Below are 15130 nucleotides of genomic sequence, written 5' to 3' on the forward strand. Positions count from 1 at the left end.
TATGGCCCAGTCCATCATGGGTAAAGTCCTCCCTGCCATTGAGCACATCTACATGAAGCGTTGTCGCAGGAAAGCAGCATCCATCTTCAGACACCCACATCTCTTCTCACTGCTACTATTAGGAAGAAGGTACAGGAGCCTCGGGATTCACACCACTAGGTTCAGGAACAGTTATTACCCCTCAACCACCAGGCTCCTGAACTAGAGGTGATAACTTCACTCAACTTCACTTCAAAGAATTCAAAGAATTCAAAGGATTCAAAGTACTTTTATTATCAAAGTATGTATGCAGTATACAACCCTGAGATTTGTCTTCCCACAGACAGCCGCGAAACAAAGAAAATCGTGGAATCCGTTCAAAGAAAAACATCTTTTTTCCCATGCAAAAAAATACAAATCCCACAAATGGTAACAAGAACATCAACCTCTCCCTTGCAAAAAAAAAGCAAATCACGCAAATGACAACAAGAACATCAACCTCTTCCTTGCGCAAAAAAAAAGCAAAAGGCAACAAGAGCATCAACCTCTCCTTGCACAATAAAACAAATTGCGCAAACGATGAGAACATCAACCTCCCCCTTGCACGACAAAGCAAATCATGCAAATGACAAGAACATCAACCTCCTCCTTGCGTAAAAAAAACAAATTAAGCAAAAGACAACAAGAACATCAACCTCCCCTTGCACAATAAAACAAATTGCACAAATGGCAGCAAGAAAGAATGCGCAAAAACGCAGAGTATAAAATTTCAAAATCTGAAGTCCATATTCAGTGCAGCACAGAGTTCATTATATCTTGTCCCATCACTGAACTGTTCCCATAACCTATGAACTCACTTTCAAGGACTCTTCATCTCATGTTCCTGATATTTATTGCTTATTTACTTATTTGTTATTATTACTGTGATTATTTCTTTTGTTTATCTTTTTGTTTGTATTTGCAAAGTTTGTTGTCTTTTGCACATTGCTTGTCCACCCTGTTGATGCGGTTCATCATTAGTTCTATTATGATTTTTGGAGTTATTGAGAATGACTATAAAAAATGGACCGTAGGGTTGTATATGGCGACATATATGTACTTTGATAAAGATTTGCTTTGAACTTTGACAATAAGTTGCAAGGACATGACGATGTAGATTGGGAGGTCAAGAATTCATTTTATCATATAAGTGGTTCATTCAAAAGTCTTGTAGCAATGGCAAATACAGACAGAGATGGGAGAAGTTTGGAGATGCAGGAGACTGCAGATGTTGGTATACAGAGCAAAATATAAACTGCTAGAGGAACTCAATGGGTCAAGCTGTATCTGTGGACACCTGTGGCAGGATCATCTATTTCTTTGTCTTCACAGATGCTGCTTGACCCTATACTTTCCTTCAGCAGTTTGCTTTATTGCTACAGGAGAACTTATGATGAGCAACAAGAAAATAGCAGAGAAATTAAACAATTAATAGCATGAGGTAAGGTGAAGAAACTATTTTTTTATTGTTGGGTTTTAACTATTGTACCCCATTTGTCTAGAAAGAATGAGGTATTGAACGAACTAGCTATTAAACTAAAATAAGCACATTTACAAAGTGAAGCGGAGCGAGTTGCTCATTGAAATCCATACAGAGGGAAAGGATTAATAAGTAGTGAGCTACTTGCTTCTACATAGCTGTATTGAATCAGAGGCCTTTGAGAGGTTTATGGTCTCAAATGAGGAATGGTAAGGAATGAAGTTCTTTTCAGTTAAGTTGTCCTAACTCATGATTTTATTTAACATAATTTTATCTGCTTAGATTCTTTACTATACTGCTGGAGAAACTTATAAACTTGGGCCTCAAGCCAATAGAATCAGACTGGTTGATCAGGAGCCGACCAAGGGAGATGCTTCTATTATAATTGAAAACACCAAGTCATCTGATACTGGCAGGTATTCCTGTGATATCAACAATCCTCCAGACTTCACTGGAATCAGTGAGGCATTTGTCAATTTAATAGTGCAAGGTAAGGAGAAGAAATAATTTTCTTCTTGTTGGTTCGAAGCTATTGTTCCCCATATCAGAGAGACTTAAAGATGACAGATATGTCTTTATAAGAATGTGCAGATCATAAAAATGCCAAAATTGTACCAACATGACTATTAAGGCAAAATGTTAATAAGTAGATACAAAAGGTTTAATGATGACTGAAAGATTCTTTCCCACATAAATGATTCATTCATTGTTGGACTTTGTTACCATTATGCCAGTATACTGCAGATACTGGTGCCTAATTCAATTCTTTAAAAAATCATCAAGGGAGATTATGGAGAATATTTCTCAAATTTGGCTGTCTTCAGAAATCTGTTACTCGTCTACTACATGCTGACATGTGAGTCATGATCCTAATGAAGAAGTTAATCACAGATCCAGTTCTAATGTACTGTAGACTAAAGTTAGGCAGGCTTTGCCATTGCAACATCTCTCTTTACAACTTTCCTTGTTCCAATACCTCAGGTCCAACATACATACCACTGCAGTGGAGTTAATTAAGACAGTAATGGCCCAGAGGACTTTGTGCCATTGTCTGTATAATCTACAGATCTTGCAAATCCCTGCTCCCTCCCATATCCTATAATGAACCAGAGTCGTCAGAGTTTGCTAGTTTGACTGTCACTCTGATCCCCACTTGATTTACAACACTGAGGGGCCAAATTCCAGTAATGTCAAAATCTTCTGGTTAGTAATTGGCCACGAGAAAGTGACAGGAGATGATGCAGGCTATTGCTGAGATGTTAATTACAGAAGGTAATTGCCCTTCTCCAATACTTCCATAAAAGGAGCATGTTATCCACTTTCAAACGCAGTGTAATGGCGTAATCTGTGTGCATAGTGCTGATGATTAACCGGCATTAAATTACAGTGGAAAATAAAGGTGTATCTTGGATGAGAATACAAATTGAATTGATAGTATACTGTTACATATTTTCCTAGTGTATTGAACCCATTGAATTTCTGTGCTTTCCACGCTCATTAATCTTGAACTTAATAATTATTGCTTAAGTTCATTATTAGGTCCCCCATTCTAGTTTGTTAGCAGTACTGATGTGTGTCATTTCTTTCTATTCAACAGTACCACCATCGATTCCAAAGTGTAAGATGATCGGAAAACCATACATAGGAAACAATGTTACATTGTCCTGCAGCTCGACAGTGGGTCGCCCTGCACCCCTGTACAAATGGTCAGAGGTCAGTTCTGCCACTGCAACATCTTCACCAAGGATCACAGTAAAAGGTATCCCTGATGGTACTTCTCCTTGAGCATTTATTGAGAATCTCAAAGCCCTTGAAGTTGATCAAGTTGCAAGTGCAGAAGTGCACCTACTAGGTCTGTAGTTCCCTGTGTCTATTATGCAACTCGTTTTGAACTGAGGTAGACGAGTCACAAGAAACTGCAGATGCTGGGATCTGGAGCAAAAGCAAATGGCTGGAGGAATTCAGTGGGTCGAACATTATATGTGGAGGAAAAGAAAACAACTATTTCTCCCCCACCCCCCCCACAGTTGCTGCTTGGCCCATTGAGTTCCTCCAGTAGTTTGTTTGGAACTTAGACATACTAGTCTATTCAGCAATATCTAATGAATTTCTCATAATAGCTGTAGGTGCCTATCTTCCAGTGACTCTGACCATTCAAGGGCAAATGGCTGTTTTCTCCTGTTCATAAATTTGTTCCGTTTCCTTTCACGATTAGTATAATTTGGCTTGTTGGGCATATCTAATACCATTTGCTACATTAACTCATTTAGTCTCACCTGACTAGAGATACTCCTTTTCAACATCTATCCTCCACCAACTTCCCTTGCTATTAAAATTTAACTTGCTTTTTTTTCTTTCCCTGAAATGCTGACTGTTTTTCCTTCTACAAATGCTGCCTGACCTGCTGAGAGTTTCTAGAACTTTCTGCTTTTATTTCAGATATGCTGCATCTAAGTTTCTTTGACTTTTGCACAAATGGATAAATATATTGTTCAAAGAGAAAAAAAAACCCTGCTTGCCTTGGCTGGCACAAGACATAGAACCACCGTTGCGATTCACCAGATATCTGGGTTCAACCCTGACCTTGGGCGTTTGTGTGTAGTTTGCACTTCTCCCTGTGACTGGATTACTTCTAGATGCCCTGGTTTCCTTCCACATCCCAAAGACATGAGTGTCAATATGCTAACTGCCCCTAGTATGGGGTAAGTGGTGGAGTCTGTGGAGACCTAATGGAATATAGAGAAAATAGGATTAGCATAGGATTCGTGTAAATGAATGGTTGATTGTCGATGAACTTGGTAGCTGAGTTTTCTGCACTGTATCTCTTTATTAGCCAACTCAAAGGAAGCCCTAACTACTTTTATTGATCTATTGGTCACTTAGCAAGTTCATCCATACTACTTCAGGTAGCTGAGGACAGCATCTCTGGTCACCTGATGCCCAAGGTTAATTTGATTGTGTTGCATAGTCATTGTTTTTATTCACGCTAGATACTGGTTAAAAGGTGACTTATTGGTAGCCCAGACAGTTGATAACATCGAGTGATATGGTCTTTATAACTTAGGTTGTGAGGTACAGAGGACATTTGCTTGTACTAAGAGGGGAGAAAAATAAATATATAATTCCCTGAAGGAAAAGCCAATAACTGAAAGCTCACTGGTGGGCTAGGTTAAAATTACACTACATTACTCTCCCATAAAGTTCCCTGGCTCACACCATTCCCAATTCCTGCCTGTTCATTTGGATGATATCTAGCTTTTTCTTAAGACATAAAAGCAGAGCTTTACTTGTAAATATAGGATCCAGTCAGTGCAGCACTTTGTAAATACATTATTGTCTGAGTTTTTGATTCTGATAAAGCATTTTATCATATATTTCTTTTTAGTTAGTCATATTTATGAACAGCCAAATGTAAAAGCGCAAGTGTTATCACTGCACCTGTCACACCCTCCTTCAGTATGCATAGTTATTTGATCACAGCATATGATTCATGTTGAATTAAATGAATATCCTAGTTGGTTTCAGCAACCATTAAGCAAGTAGGCAAGGCATTGTGTACATAGGTTGTTCATAGCCACGATAATAAATAATGGTATCAGGAGTTTGAACAATAGAGCTATAGAACAATTTTGTTTCATTTTTTAGAGAGGGAGAACATGATGCTATGGGTAGCGTAGCGGTATTACAGCTCGGGGCGTCGGAGTTTAGAGTTCAATTCCGGCGTCCTCTGTAAGGGGTTTCTACATCCTCCCTGTGGAATACGTGGGTTTTCTCCGGGTGCTCTGGTTTCCTCCCACAGTCCAAAGACACACCAGTTGGTAGGTTAATTGGTCATTGTAAATTATCCCATGATTAAGTTAGGAAGTTGGGGGTTGCTTGGCGATGTGGCTTGAAGTGCCTATTCTGTGCTGTATCTCAACAAATAAATAAAATAAGCAAAAGGAGCTGGTTTGAAGGTTATAACAGACTTTCTTAGCAAAAGTCAAAGGAATTAAATTATGCCACTTGTTGGCAAAATTTACTACACACTTTTTTCCAGTGCATGACCCTAGTATAGGAATCAAGTTTACTAACATTGAATTTGTCATATGATTTGTTGATTTGTGGCAGAAATACAGTGTAATGCATAAAATAGACTGTAAAATTTAATAAGAAGTATGTATAAATAAAGAACTAATAATTAGTGCAAATAATTAGTCCATTGATCTAACAATAGGTGTTATTAACCTTCTGGAGAGCAGTGGTGGTACTCTATGCACCACATGGCAAGGTAGCTTAATTATCTGACAAATTATCCATTGATCTAACAACATTCAAAGATAACCAGCAACATTGGACCTTTGTATACCATTGTATATAATTGTATATCACCCACTGCTTATGGTGAATATGGAAGGAGATCCTATGGAACTGAAAAAGGCAGGCAGTTCAACAGAAATAATTGCATCCAAAGTCACTTAACTGAACTACATCCTAGCAGGGATCAAAGCCTTCAGAAGACAGAGAAACTAGAGTTTTAATGTATGGTCTCTGGCATGAATGTGAATGCTATTTCTGTTTTCATTGATGCTGCCCGACCTCTTGAGTGCTTCCAGCATCTTGTTTTATTCAGACTTCAAACATCAATAGTTTTTGATTTTCATTAATATTACAGTGTTCATCACACCTGCAAGTAAAATGGAGTCACAGGGTTTAATTTACCTATAAACAACAATAATATTTATTTCTTTAACTAATCTTCCCTTCATATTCCAGCCAGACTACAATGCATGCTTGGAGATCATACGATTGATTGTTGAAACTATTGAACTCAATTAACAATGGTTTACTGATTTACTTCATATGATTGCTTCTTGATTGGAAGTATCTTAAATTTGATTTCAATCTTCTTTTCTAGCCGTAGATTCCAAAAAGGGCACATTGATTCTGAAGAACCTTACAATGGAGGATTCAGGAGTCTACAAATGTGTGTCATCAAACATCCTTGGAGAACAATCATGCCAGCTGGTACTGTCAGTAACAGGTAACAAGACAAATCTTTTCTCCAGTTTAGACACTTAAACTTTCACTAGAAGCAGACCTAATTATAGATATGAGCAAACACCAACAGATGGCATTAAGCTATACTTATTTACAACATTATTTTCCTGGTTTGTTTTGAAAAACTTTGCTTCACTGCCCTGTGGCATCTTGTGAATGACGTGTGTGGCATTCAGTAACAATGTAGCAGGATTATAGGAAATTGATTTTAGTAATTAAAATAAATAAATCAACAGAGAATGATCCAGAAATCAAATTGTACTTGCTTTTTTGATTGATAAAACATCATTGTGTTTAACATTAGTGCATCTGAGGTCTCCTCAAAATCTTGCAGCTGGTTTAGCTTTCCTATCCTTCAGCGGTCCCTCAGGATTGAGGATGACTTAGTTCATTTGTGTAGGAACTACAAACTCTTCCACACATTGGGCAAGTGGAACGTGACTGGGTGGTGAAAGGGCAGACTGTGATGTGGTACACTCTTTCCGCCACGAATACTGAGTTTCTGTGAGCTCCCAATGAATGGATTCAGATTCTCAATGCCATCTACTTGCTGAGGAGACTGATGAGAGGCGGACAATCCACATCTATACTCACGTCATTCTACAGATACACTGTAGAAAGCATCCTAACATGCTGCATCACTCCATGATACGGAAACTGCATTGCAGCTGACAGGAAGCCTTTACAATGGGTAGTCAAAACCACCCAGTGCATCAGTGGCACCAGCCTACCAGCCATCAAGGGCATATATACAGAAAGGTGCCGAAAAAGGCCAGCAATATCATAAAGGATCTTATCCACCCTGATCATGAACTGTTTGTCCCACTCCCATCAGGGAGGCAAACTATGGTTCTGGTGTGTAGTTGCTGTAGATTAAACCATTTCTCAATAGTTCTGACAACTAGCTATTGTAAAAGTAAGGTACATAATTGTGAAAAAGACCAAGCAAATTGTTGGGCTATGACACAGCCTTAGTTGACACTGATCTTCACAGAGACCAGTTCTGTTATAGACCCACTGATTGCACCATGGACTGCAAATTGCCATGAAATGGATGCAAAGTAGAGATGAATTTAGAGCTGAATTTGAAGAGGATTTTTCAGAGTCTGCCTTGATCAATGATGTCAAAGCTTCAATGAAGTTAAGACTAGAAGAGCCATACATTAAGCTGCTGTCTTCGAAAAGATACCATTGTGAGGTCCTTGAGATCTTCAACATTGATCTTCTTACAGCAATGTGTCTGTTGATGTTGATACCTTGGTCCCATGTTGATGAGATAATAGAGCAGATTGGATGGTAGTTAGTCCACTAGTTAAGGCCTTGCAGTAGGGTAATTCTAGGCAGTTTCTAGAGTAGGTTACATGGTTGGCACAACATTGTGGGCTGAAGGGCCTGTAATGTGCTGTAGATTTCTATGATTCTATGAAGGCATTGCTGGTTTTGGACATCTTTCCCTTGCTTGGCCAATTATAGAGCCAACAGGTACTAGGGTTGACATGAGGTCTTCCAATTGTTGTTCTCATTATCAGGATTTCCCTTATGACAAGTTCTAAGCATTTTGTCAGAAGATCGCTTTGGAGTTAGTTGTTCCTATCTCTTTCCACACCAGTCATGCATTGATGAAGGTCAAAGACAAGAATGCAGTACCAGAGTCTTAATAGGTTACCTATGTGGTTCCTGATGGAACCAGGCTGAACTTCATGCAGTTGCCAATATTTTGCTAGTCTGTTTTAGAGAACAATAGCCCTTAAAGATAGCCAAACAGTGGCATAATCTAATATAGCTGCTAGGGAGGAGAGACGAGCTGCAGAGGAGAGGGAGAGAGATTTAGGACTTACACAAAATAGTCATATAAATACCAGGAGGAAGGTCCAGAATTTCTACATCAAAATATCCTGGCTGCAGGTGTGGCTCAAGTTTCCCTCCAAGAGTGGGAAGACATGTATGAAGGAGCAAAGTAGTTTAAGTGTCATGACACACAGGGTGAGCTATAAGCCACTAGAAATACTACTTTTTATATAGAAATTTTAATTGGGGTGAGGATGACATCAACAAAAATGTGAACAGAAAATTAGAGGGAAAGAAAGTGAGAGAAGGAATGAGAGGATAAGAGAGAGAAAGAGGGGAGAGAAAGTTTGCCTCTACTTGGGGTAAGCCATCAATGATGGCAAATCCTAATGCCTGGGAGACCAACTGAAAGCAAATATAAGATGAAATCATTCCTTCCTGATCAAAGAAACTTGGCCAGAAGCATCAATAGATGTATGTACACAGCTTACACCCTGAGTTAATCAGTGACAACCTGGAAAGACTGGGTGACAACCACGAAAAGAGTGGTGACGACTGGAGAGTCAGTGACAGCCCGGAGAGATGGCAACCAGGGCAGAACGGGCTGGCAACCCAATCTGTGTCCTCTGAGAGGAGGACCCCCACAAAAGCTACAATGAATCTAAGGGAAAGATACCCCCAGGGGTGCCCGAGGGGGGTGGGTGGGGGGGAGAGGATGAGCACCCCAGTCGGATGGACACAACGACATCAGACCCAGGCAATGAACAAACGACGATGAGGAAGCAGTGTGCATGTGGCAAAATCTGCAAGAACGATCGCAGCTTGAAGATCCACCAAGCGAGGATGAAGTGTTTGGCGGGAGCAGGAGTAGCACAACGTGCAGGTGTCCAACCTGGTGAGACGAAGGAGGGGCCAGGCCCGGAGTCACCCCATAGTGCCCGGAAACTCCAAGTGTTGCAAACTAATCCTTCGAACATGAAGTCTAACAGGAGGTGGATCAAATCATCTGCAGCTAAGATGACTTCACTGAGGAAGCAGTTTGATGACGACGTTAACCAAATTCTGGAGGCAACGGTGAAGGGAGGGGTTGATAAGAAGCTGCAAGCCATGACAACAATTATTGTCAGTATCGCAGCTGAACGGTTCGGAGAAGAGGAGAAGGAAGGCTCCAAAACATCTTACTCAAAGAACCAAAGAGCATTGAGGATCCACAACATCAGGCAGGAGATGAAAGCGCTGAAGTCCCAATACAAGGAGGCAGGAGAAGAGGAGCGCATTGGCTTGGCCCAGCTGATGTGCATACTACGAAAGAAGATCAGGGTCCTCCGCCGGGCAGAGTGGCATCGGAGGCGGCGTCGTGAAAGGGCCCAAAAACATGCTGCCTTTATCGCCAACCCCTTCATGTTCACCAAGGAGTTGCTGAGGGAGAAGCGCAGTGGGAAACTGGCCTGTTCACAGGAAGACATAGACCAACATCTGAAGAAGATATAGAAACATAGAAACATAGAAAATAGGTGCAGGAGTAGGCCATTCGGCCCTTCGAGCCTGCACCGCCATTTATTATGATCATGGCTGATCATCCAACTCAGAACCCTGCACCTGCCTTCTCTCCATACCCGCTGATCCCTTTAGCCACAAGGGCCATATCTAACTCCCTCTTAAATATAGAGTGCGACATCCTAATAGACCCACCTGAACGGGATGTGCAGTTCAACATGTCAGAGCTGCAACTAAAGGAAGTCAGAGAGGTCGTTGGCAAAGCAAGGGCAAGCTCGGCTCCAGGACCAAGCAACACCTCATACAAAGTGTACAAGAACTGCCCCAAACTCCTGCTGCTGGGTCTGTGGAAGATCCTGAGAATCTTCTGGAGAAGGGGGAAGATCCCAGAACAGTGGAGAGTGGCTGAAGGGGTGTGGATCCCGAAGGAGGAAAATGCCACCCAGATAGATCAGTTTCACATCATCTCCCTGCTGTGTGTCGAGGCGAAGATCTTCTTCAGTGCTGTTCTAACTGGCTGTGCACCTACCTAGCAAAGAACACCTATATTGATATATCAGTCCAGAAGAGTGGCATTTCAGGGATGCCGGGCTGTCTGGAGCACATCGGTGTGGTGACACAGCTCATCAGGGAGGCCAGAGAGAACAAGGGCAACCTGTCAGTGCTGTGCCTCGACCTGGCAAATGCATATGGCTCCATTCCACACAAGCTGGTGCAGCTTACACTGACCAAATATCACGTCCCCAGCAGAATCAGAGACCTTATCGCTGATTATTACAGCAACTTCAGGATGAGGGTCACTTCAGGAGTAATTACATCAACCTGGCACAAGGTGGAGATCGGCATCATCACAGGGTGCTCTATCTCAGTGACACTGTTCTCCCTAGCCATGAACGTGCTCACTAAGTCTGCTGAACCAGAGTCCAGAGGGCCCAGAATGAATTCCGCTCAACGGCAACCACCTATCAGGGCATTCATGGATGACCTCACAGTCACCACAGAATCAGTCCCAGGCTGCTGGTGGATTCTGCAAGGGCTCAAAAAGCTGGTGGAGTGGGCCCGGATGCGTTTCAAACCTGCCAAATCAAGATCGATGGTGCTGAGGAAAGGGAAGGTGGAGAACAAGTTCCGGTTCAGCATCGCAGGCACAGCCATCCCAACCATCACAGAAAAGCCAGTCAAGAGCATAGGCAAAGTTTTTGACAGCTGTTTAAGGGATACGACATCCATTCAGGCGACCTGCACCGAGTTGGATGGCTGGCTGAAATCTGTGGACAAGTCTGGCCTACCTGGGAAGTTTAAAGCCTGGGTGTATCAGCATGGCATTCTTCCCAGAATCCTGTGGCCCCTCCTCGTCTATGCAGTTCCCATCTCGACAGTCGAAACCTTAAAGAGGAGGGTTAGCAACCACCTCAGGTGATGGCTGGGGCTGCCAAAGAGCCTGAGCAGCATCGCACTCTATGGACACCACAACAAACTGCAACTGCCCTTCAAATCCTTGGAGGAAGAATTCAAGGTAACAAGAGCCAGAGAAGTGCTACAGTATAGGGACTCAAGTGACCCGAAGGTGGCTACAGCAGGGATCCAAGTGAGGACTGGCAGGAAGTGGAGGGCAGAGGAAGCTGTTCAGGAGGCAGAGGCGAGGCTGCGTCACAGGAGGCTGGTGGGAGTGGTCACACGAGGCCGAGCTGGGCTAGGATCCTTTCCAACTCCCCAAATGGACACCAGAGGGGAGGAAAGGCATCATCTAGTTCGGGAGCAGGTGAGAGCAGTAGTGGAGGAGATGAGAGCCTGCAAGGCGGTGGGAATGAAGCAGCAGGGAGCGTGGACAAGATGGGAGAATGCGGTTGAGAGGAAAGTGACCTGGGCTGATCTTTGGAAAGCCGAACCACACCGCATCCAATTTCTCATCCAGGCAGTGTACGATGTGCTTCCAAGCCCATCAAACCTGCACACATGGGGCAAGGCAGAGTCATCTGCGTGCCCACTGTGCTCCAAGCGAGGAACCCTGGAGCACACCCTCAGCAGCTGTGCAAGGGCACTTGGTGAGGGACGGTACAGGTGGAGGCATGATCAGGTCCTGAAGACCATCGCTGAAGCCGTCAGCGCAGGAGTTGAGTGGGCGAAGCGGTCCCGACCCTCCAAGCAGACCATTGTCTTTGTCAGAGCTGGGGAGCAGCCAATACCTGCCAAAAGAACATCTGCAGGCATCCTGACCTCTGCAAGGGACTGGCAGCTGTTGGTGGACCTCGAACGGCAGCTGAAGTTCCCCAATCATATCGCAGCCACCACCCTGCGACCAGACATTGTCCTAGTGTCTGAGACTACTAAGCAAGTGGTGCTGCTGGAGCTGACAGTCCCGTGGGAAGATAGCTTAGAGGAGGCCTTTGAAAGGAAGCTCTCCAAGTACGCAGGACTGGTCAGCAACTGTCAGCAGGCTGGATGGAGAGCGAGGTGTCTCCCAGTGGAGGTTGGTTGTCGGGGATTCGTAGCCCGTTCTTTAGTTAGAGCCTTCAGCATTTTGGGCATCGAGGGAGAGAGGAAGAGGAGAGCCATCCGCAGTACCACCGATGCGGCAGAGAGGGCCTCAAGATGGCTGTGGCTCAAAAGAGGGGAGCCATGGAGTCATAAGTAGCTAGCCATCTGGACACAAGCTGGGGTCTGATCAGCCTCGGCTGGGTCACCTGGAGGAGGCTGTATGATGTCGAAAGATCCGAAACACCTGATGATTCCAGGAACATCACTGAAGATGTTTCCAGAAGCACCAATAGATGTATGTACACAGTTAACCCCTCAGAGACTGAGAAATTAGAGCGTAAGTGAGCTTCAACTGCCTGGAGTGATCCAGTGAGCAGGAACGTGATGAAACACTGTGATCTCAACTTCCATGGAGAGGTCAATCCAAGCATGAGAATATGATGGAATTTCTTCTGCACAAAATCATGTATATTGTGTGATGAGGGACTTGGAAATCTGAGTCTATGAAGGCATTGCTCATCAGTTAGCCCAGGTACAATATAGTGTACGTATATAAAGACCCATTTAGAATAGTTTCATCGGAGACAGGTGTGCCATTGCCCCAAAGTTCTAGACCTTCTTGGGTAGCCTGTCATACCTTCCCCAAAACATTATGTAACAGAGCCCTGAGGCCGATCACACAGAGGCAACAACTGCATGAATTGCCCAGAAGTTAAATACCTGAATGAAATTCTTCCTGTTAGTTGTATTATTCTTTGTGCCTTTGGGAGGTGTTTGAACAGTCCACAGTCAAAGTTAGAAAGTTCAAAGTAAATGTATTATCAAAGTACATATACAATATGTTATGTCACCATATACAACCCGAAGATACATTTTTTGTGGGCAATTACAGTAAATACAACAATAGAATCAATGAAAGGCCACATCCAACAGGACAGACAAACAACCAATATGCAAAAAAACAACAGACTGTGCAAATACAAAAAGAAAGAAAAAAGAAATAATAATAATAAAAATTGTATTGATAAAAACTGATTCATGTATCTTTCCACAGAGGTTGCCCGAATTTTGAAACTAGCACCATAACTGCTCATAGTCAATAATAGTCCAAGTATTGATGGAACACAGAAAGCTAAACCTTTCCTGACAATCACACACAAAATGCTGGAGGAACTCAGCAAACCAGGCAGCATCGGCTGTACTGTTTTCCATCGATGCTGCCTGGCCTGCTGAGCTCCTTCAGCATGTTGTGTGTGTTGCTTGGATTTCCAGCTTCTGCAGATGTTCTCTTGATTGTTTCTTTCCTGAGAATCTCTTCTATGTCTGAACTACTTCAGAAATACAACAAATAATGCGTCATAAAACTGACTATAATTTTCCAATATTGCTTTACTTGTTTGGCATTGAAGTCCTCTTTTATTACACTCCTCCACATTTCTCTTAGCCTTTGACAATAGGAAGCAAACTCTTCTGTGAAGCAAAAAGGTTTTTAACTGCACATTTCCTCATAATAGTTGGGTGTTTTCAATGCAAAGCTATCAGTAGGCAGAAATTACATAAATTTATAATTTTTATGTTCTTCCTGCTTCTTCCTAAAACCCACTTATTTGACCATTTAACATTTTCAATTAGCTTTTATTTTCATCGAATTGCACCTCTTGGGGACATTTTAAAGCAATAAAATGTTATATTGTTCAATTTGGAGAAGAGGCATTTGACAGGTGATTGTGCCCATATATAGTTGACAGAATTTAGATGAAGAAAAAGCTAATCTAGAAATTCATTATTATTTAATCTACAGGATACAAATTCAAACTAAAGATAGAGAATTTGGGGATTGATATCAGGTGGTACCTTTTCTATCTATGACCAAATGTCTTTAAAAAATATAATTGTAGCTGCCACTACCCCCTTCTTTGGCTGCTCATTCCGTATACTCACCAACCTCTGTGTGAAAAACTTGTATCTTAGAACTCCTTTCAATCTTTCCCATCTCACCTTAAATCTATGTGCTCTCGTTTTAGAACTCCCCCAACACCCCATGAAAAAAAGCTTGGATTATCTACCCCATCAATGCGCTTCATAATTTTATGAACTTCTCTAAGGTCACCCCTCATCCTCCTTTGCCTCAGAGAAATCAGTCTCAGCCTGTCCAAACTCCTTATGAATCAAGCGCTCCAGTCCAGGCAACATGCCTGTGAATCTTTTCTGTGCCCTCTCTACCTTAAATACTTCCTTCCTGTGGTGCTGTAATGATTTATATAATTGTGTCAGACCATCCCCTACACTTAATGCTACGGCTGAGTGCATATCATACACCATTCTGTCTACCCGTGTTGCTACTTTCAAAGAACCATGTACTTGAAGTCCAAAATTCCATTGTTCAATAAAACCTGATATCCTTGCCATTCACTGTATATACTACACTGGTTTAACTTCCCAAAATGCATCACTTTGCACTTGCCCGAGATAAATTCCATCAACCATCCTCTTGCCATCCTATTTGATCTAGATCTGGTTGTAACTTTGTACAACCTTTACTGAATGACATCACCAATTTTGGTGTCACCTGTAAACGTACAAATCATGCTAACTACTTTTCATCCTCCTGCACCCTTGATCATATCCTCATTATGACAAGCTGATATGGTTAATGTTTCTCAGTCTCCATTCGTGAATGCTTCCATCATTAGCCCTCTGTAAATATCCCGCATGTTTCATCCATATCTTGTAAACTTTCAATCAGCTCCAGACTTTCCACTCTAAAGTTGGTTCTGGAATGTATTGAAGCCTCCCAAATTTCAGAGCTCCTTAGTCAATGCCCTCCAT

At 42.3% G+C, this 15130-nt stretch overlaps 1 protein-coding gene across 1 annotated transcript in view; it reads left to right on the plus strand.

The window, feature by feature from the left end:
- LOC134340823 (V-set and immunoglobulin domain-containing protein 2-like) overlaps window positions 1–15130 on the plus strand; it is a 41608-nt gene that overhangs the window by 14182 nt on the left and 12296 nt on the right. Inside the window, exons 3-5 of the mRNA XM_063038374.1 lie at window positions 1781–1988; window positions 3096–3257; window positions 6396–6521. Of these exons, the coding sequence (XP_062894444.1) occupies window positions 1781–1988; window positions 3096–3257; window positions 6396–6521 (496 nt within the window). The remainder of the gene's footprint in view (window positions 1–1780; window positions 1989–3095; window positions 3258–6395; window positions 6522–15130) is intronic.

The sequence above is a fragment of the Mobula hypostoma genome, chromosome X2 (genome assembly GCF_963921235.1).
Source record: "Mobula hypostoma chromosome X2, sMobHyp1.1, whole genome shotgun sequence".
In the NCBI taxonomy this organism is placed as follows: Eukaryota; Metazoa; Chordata; class Chondrichthyes; order Myliobatiformes; family Myliobatidae; genus Mobula; species Mobula hypostoma.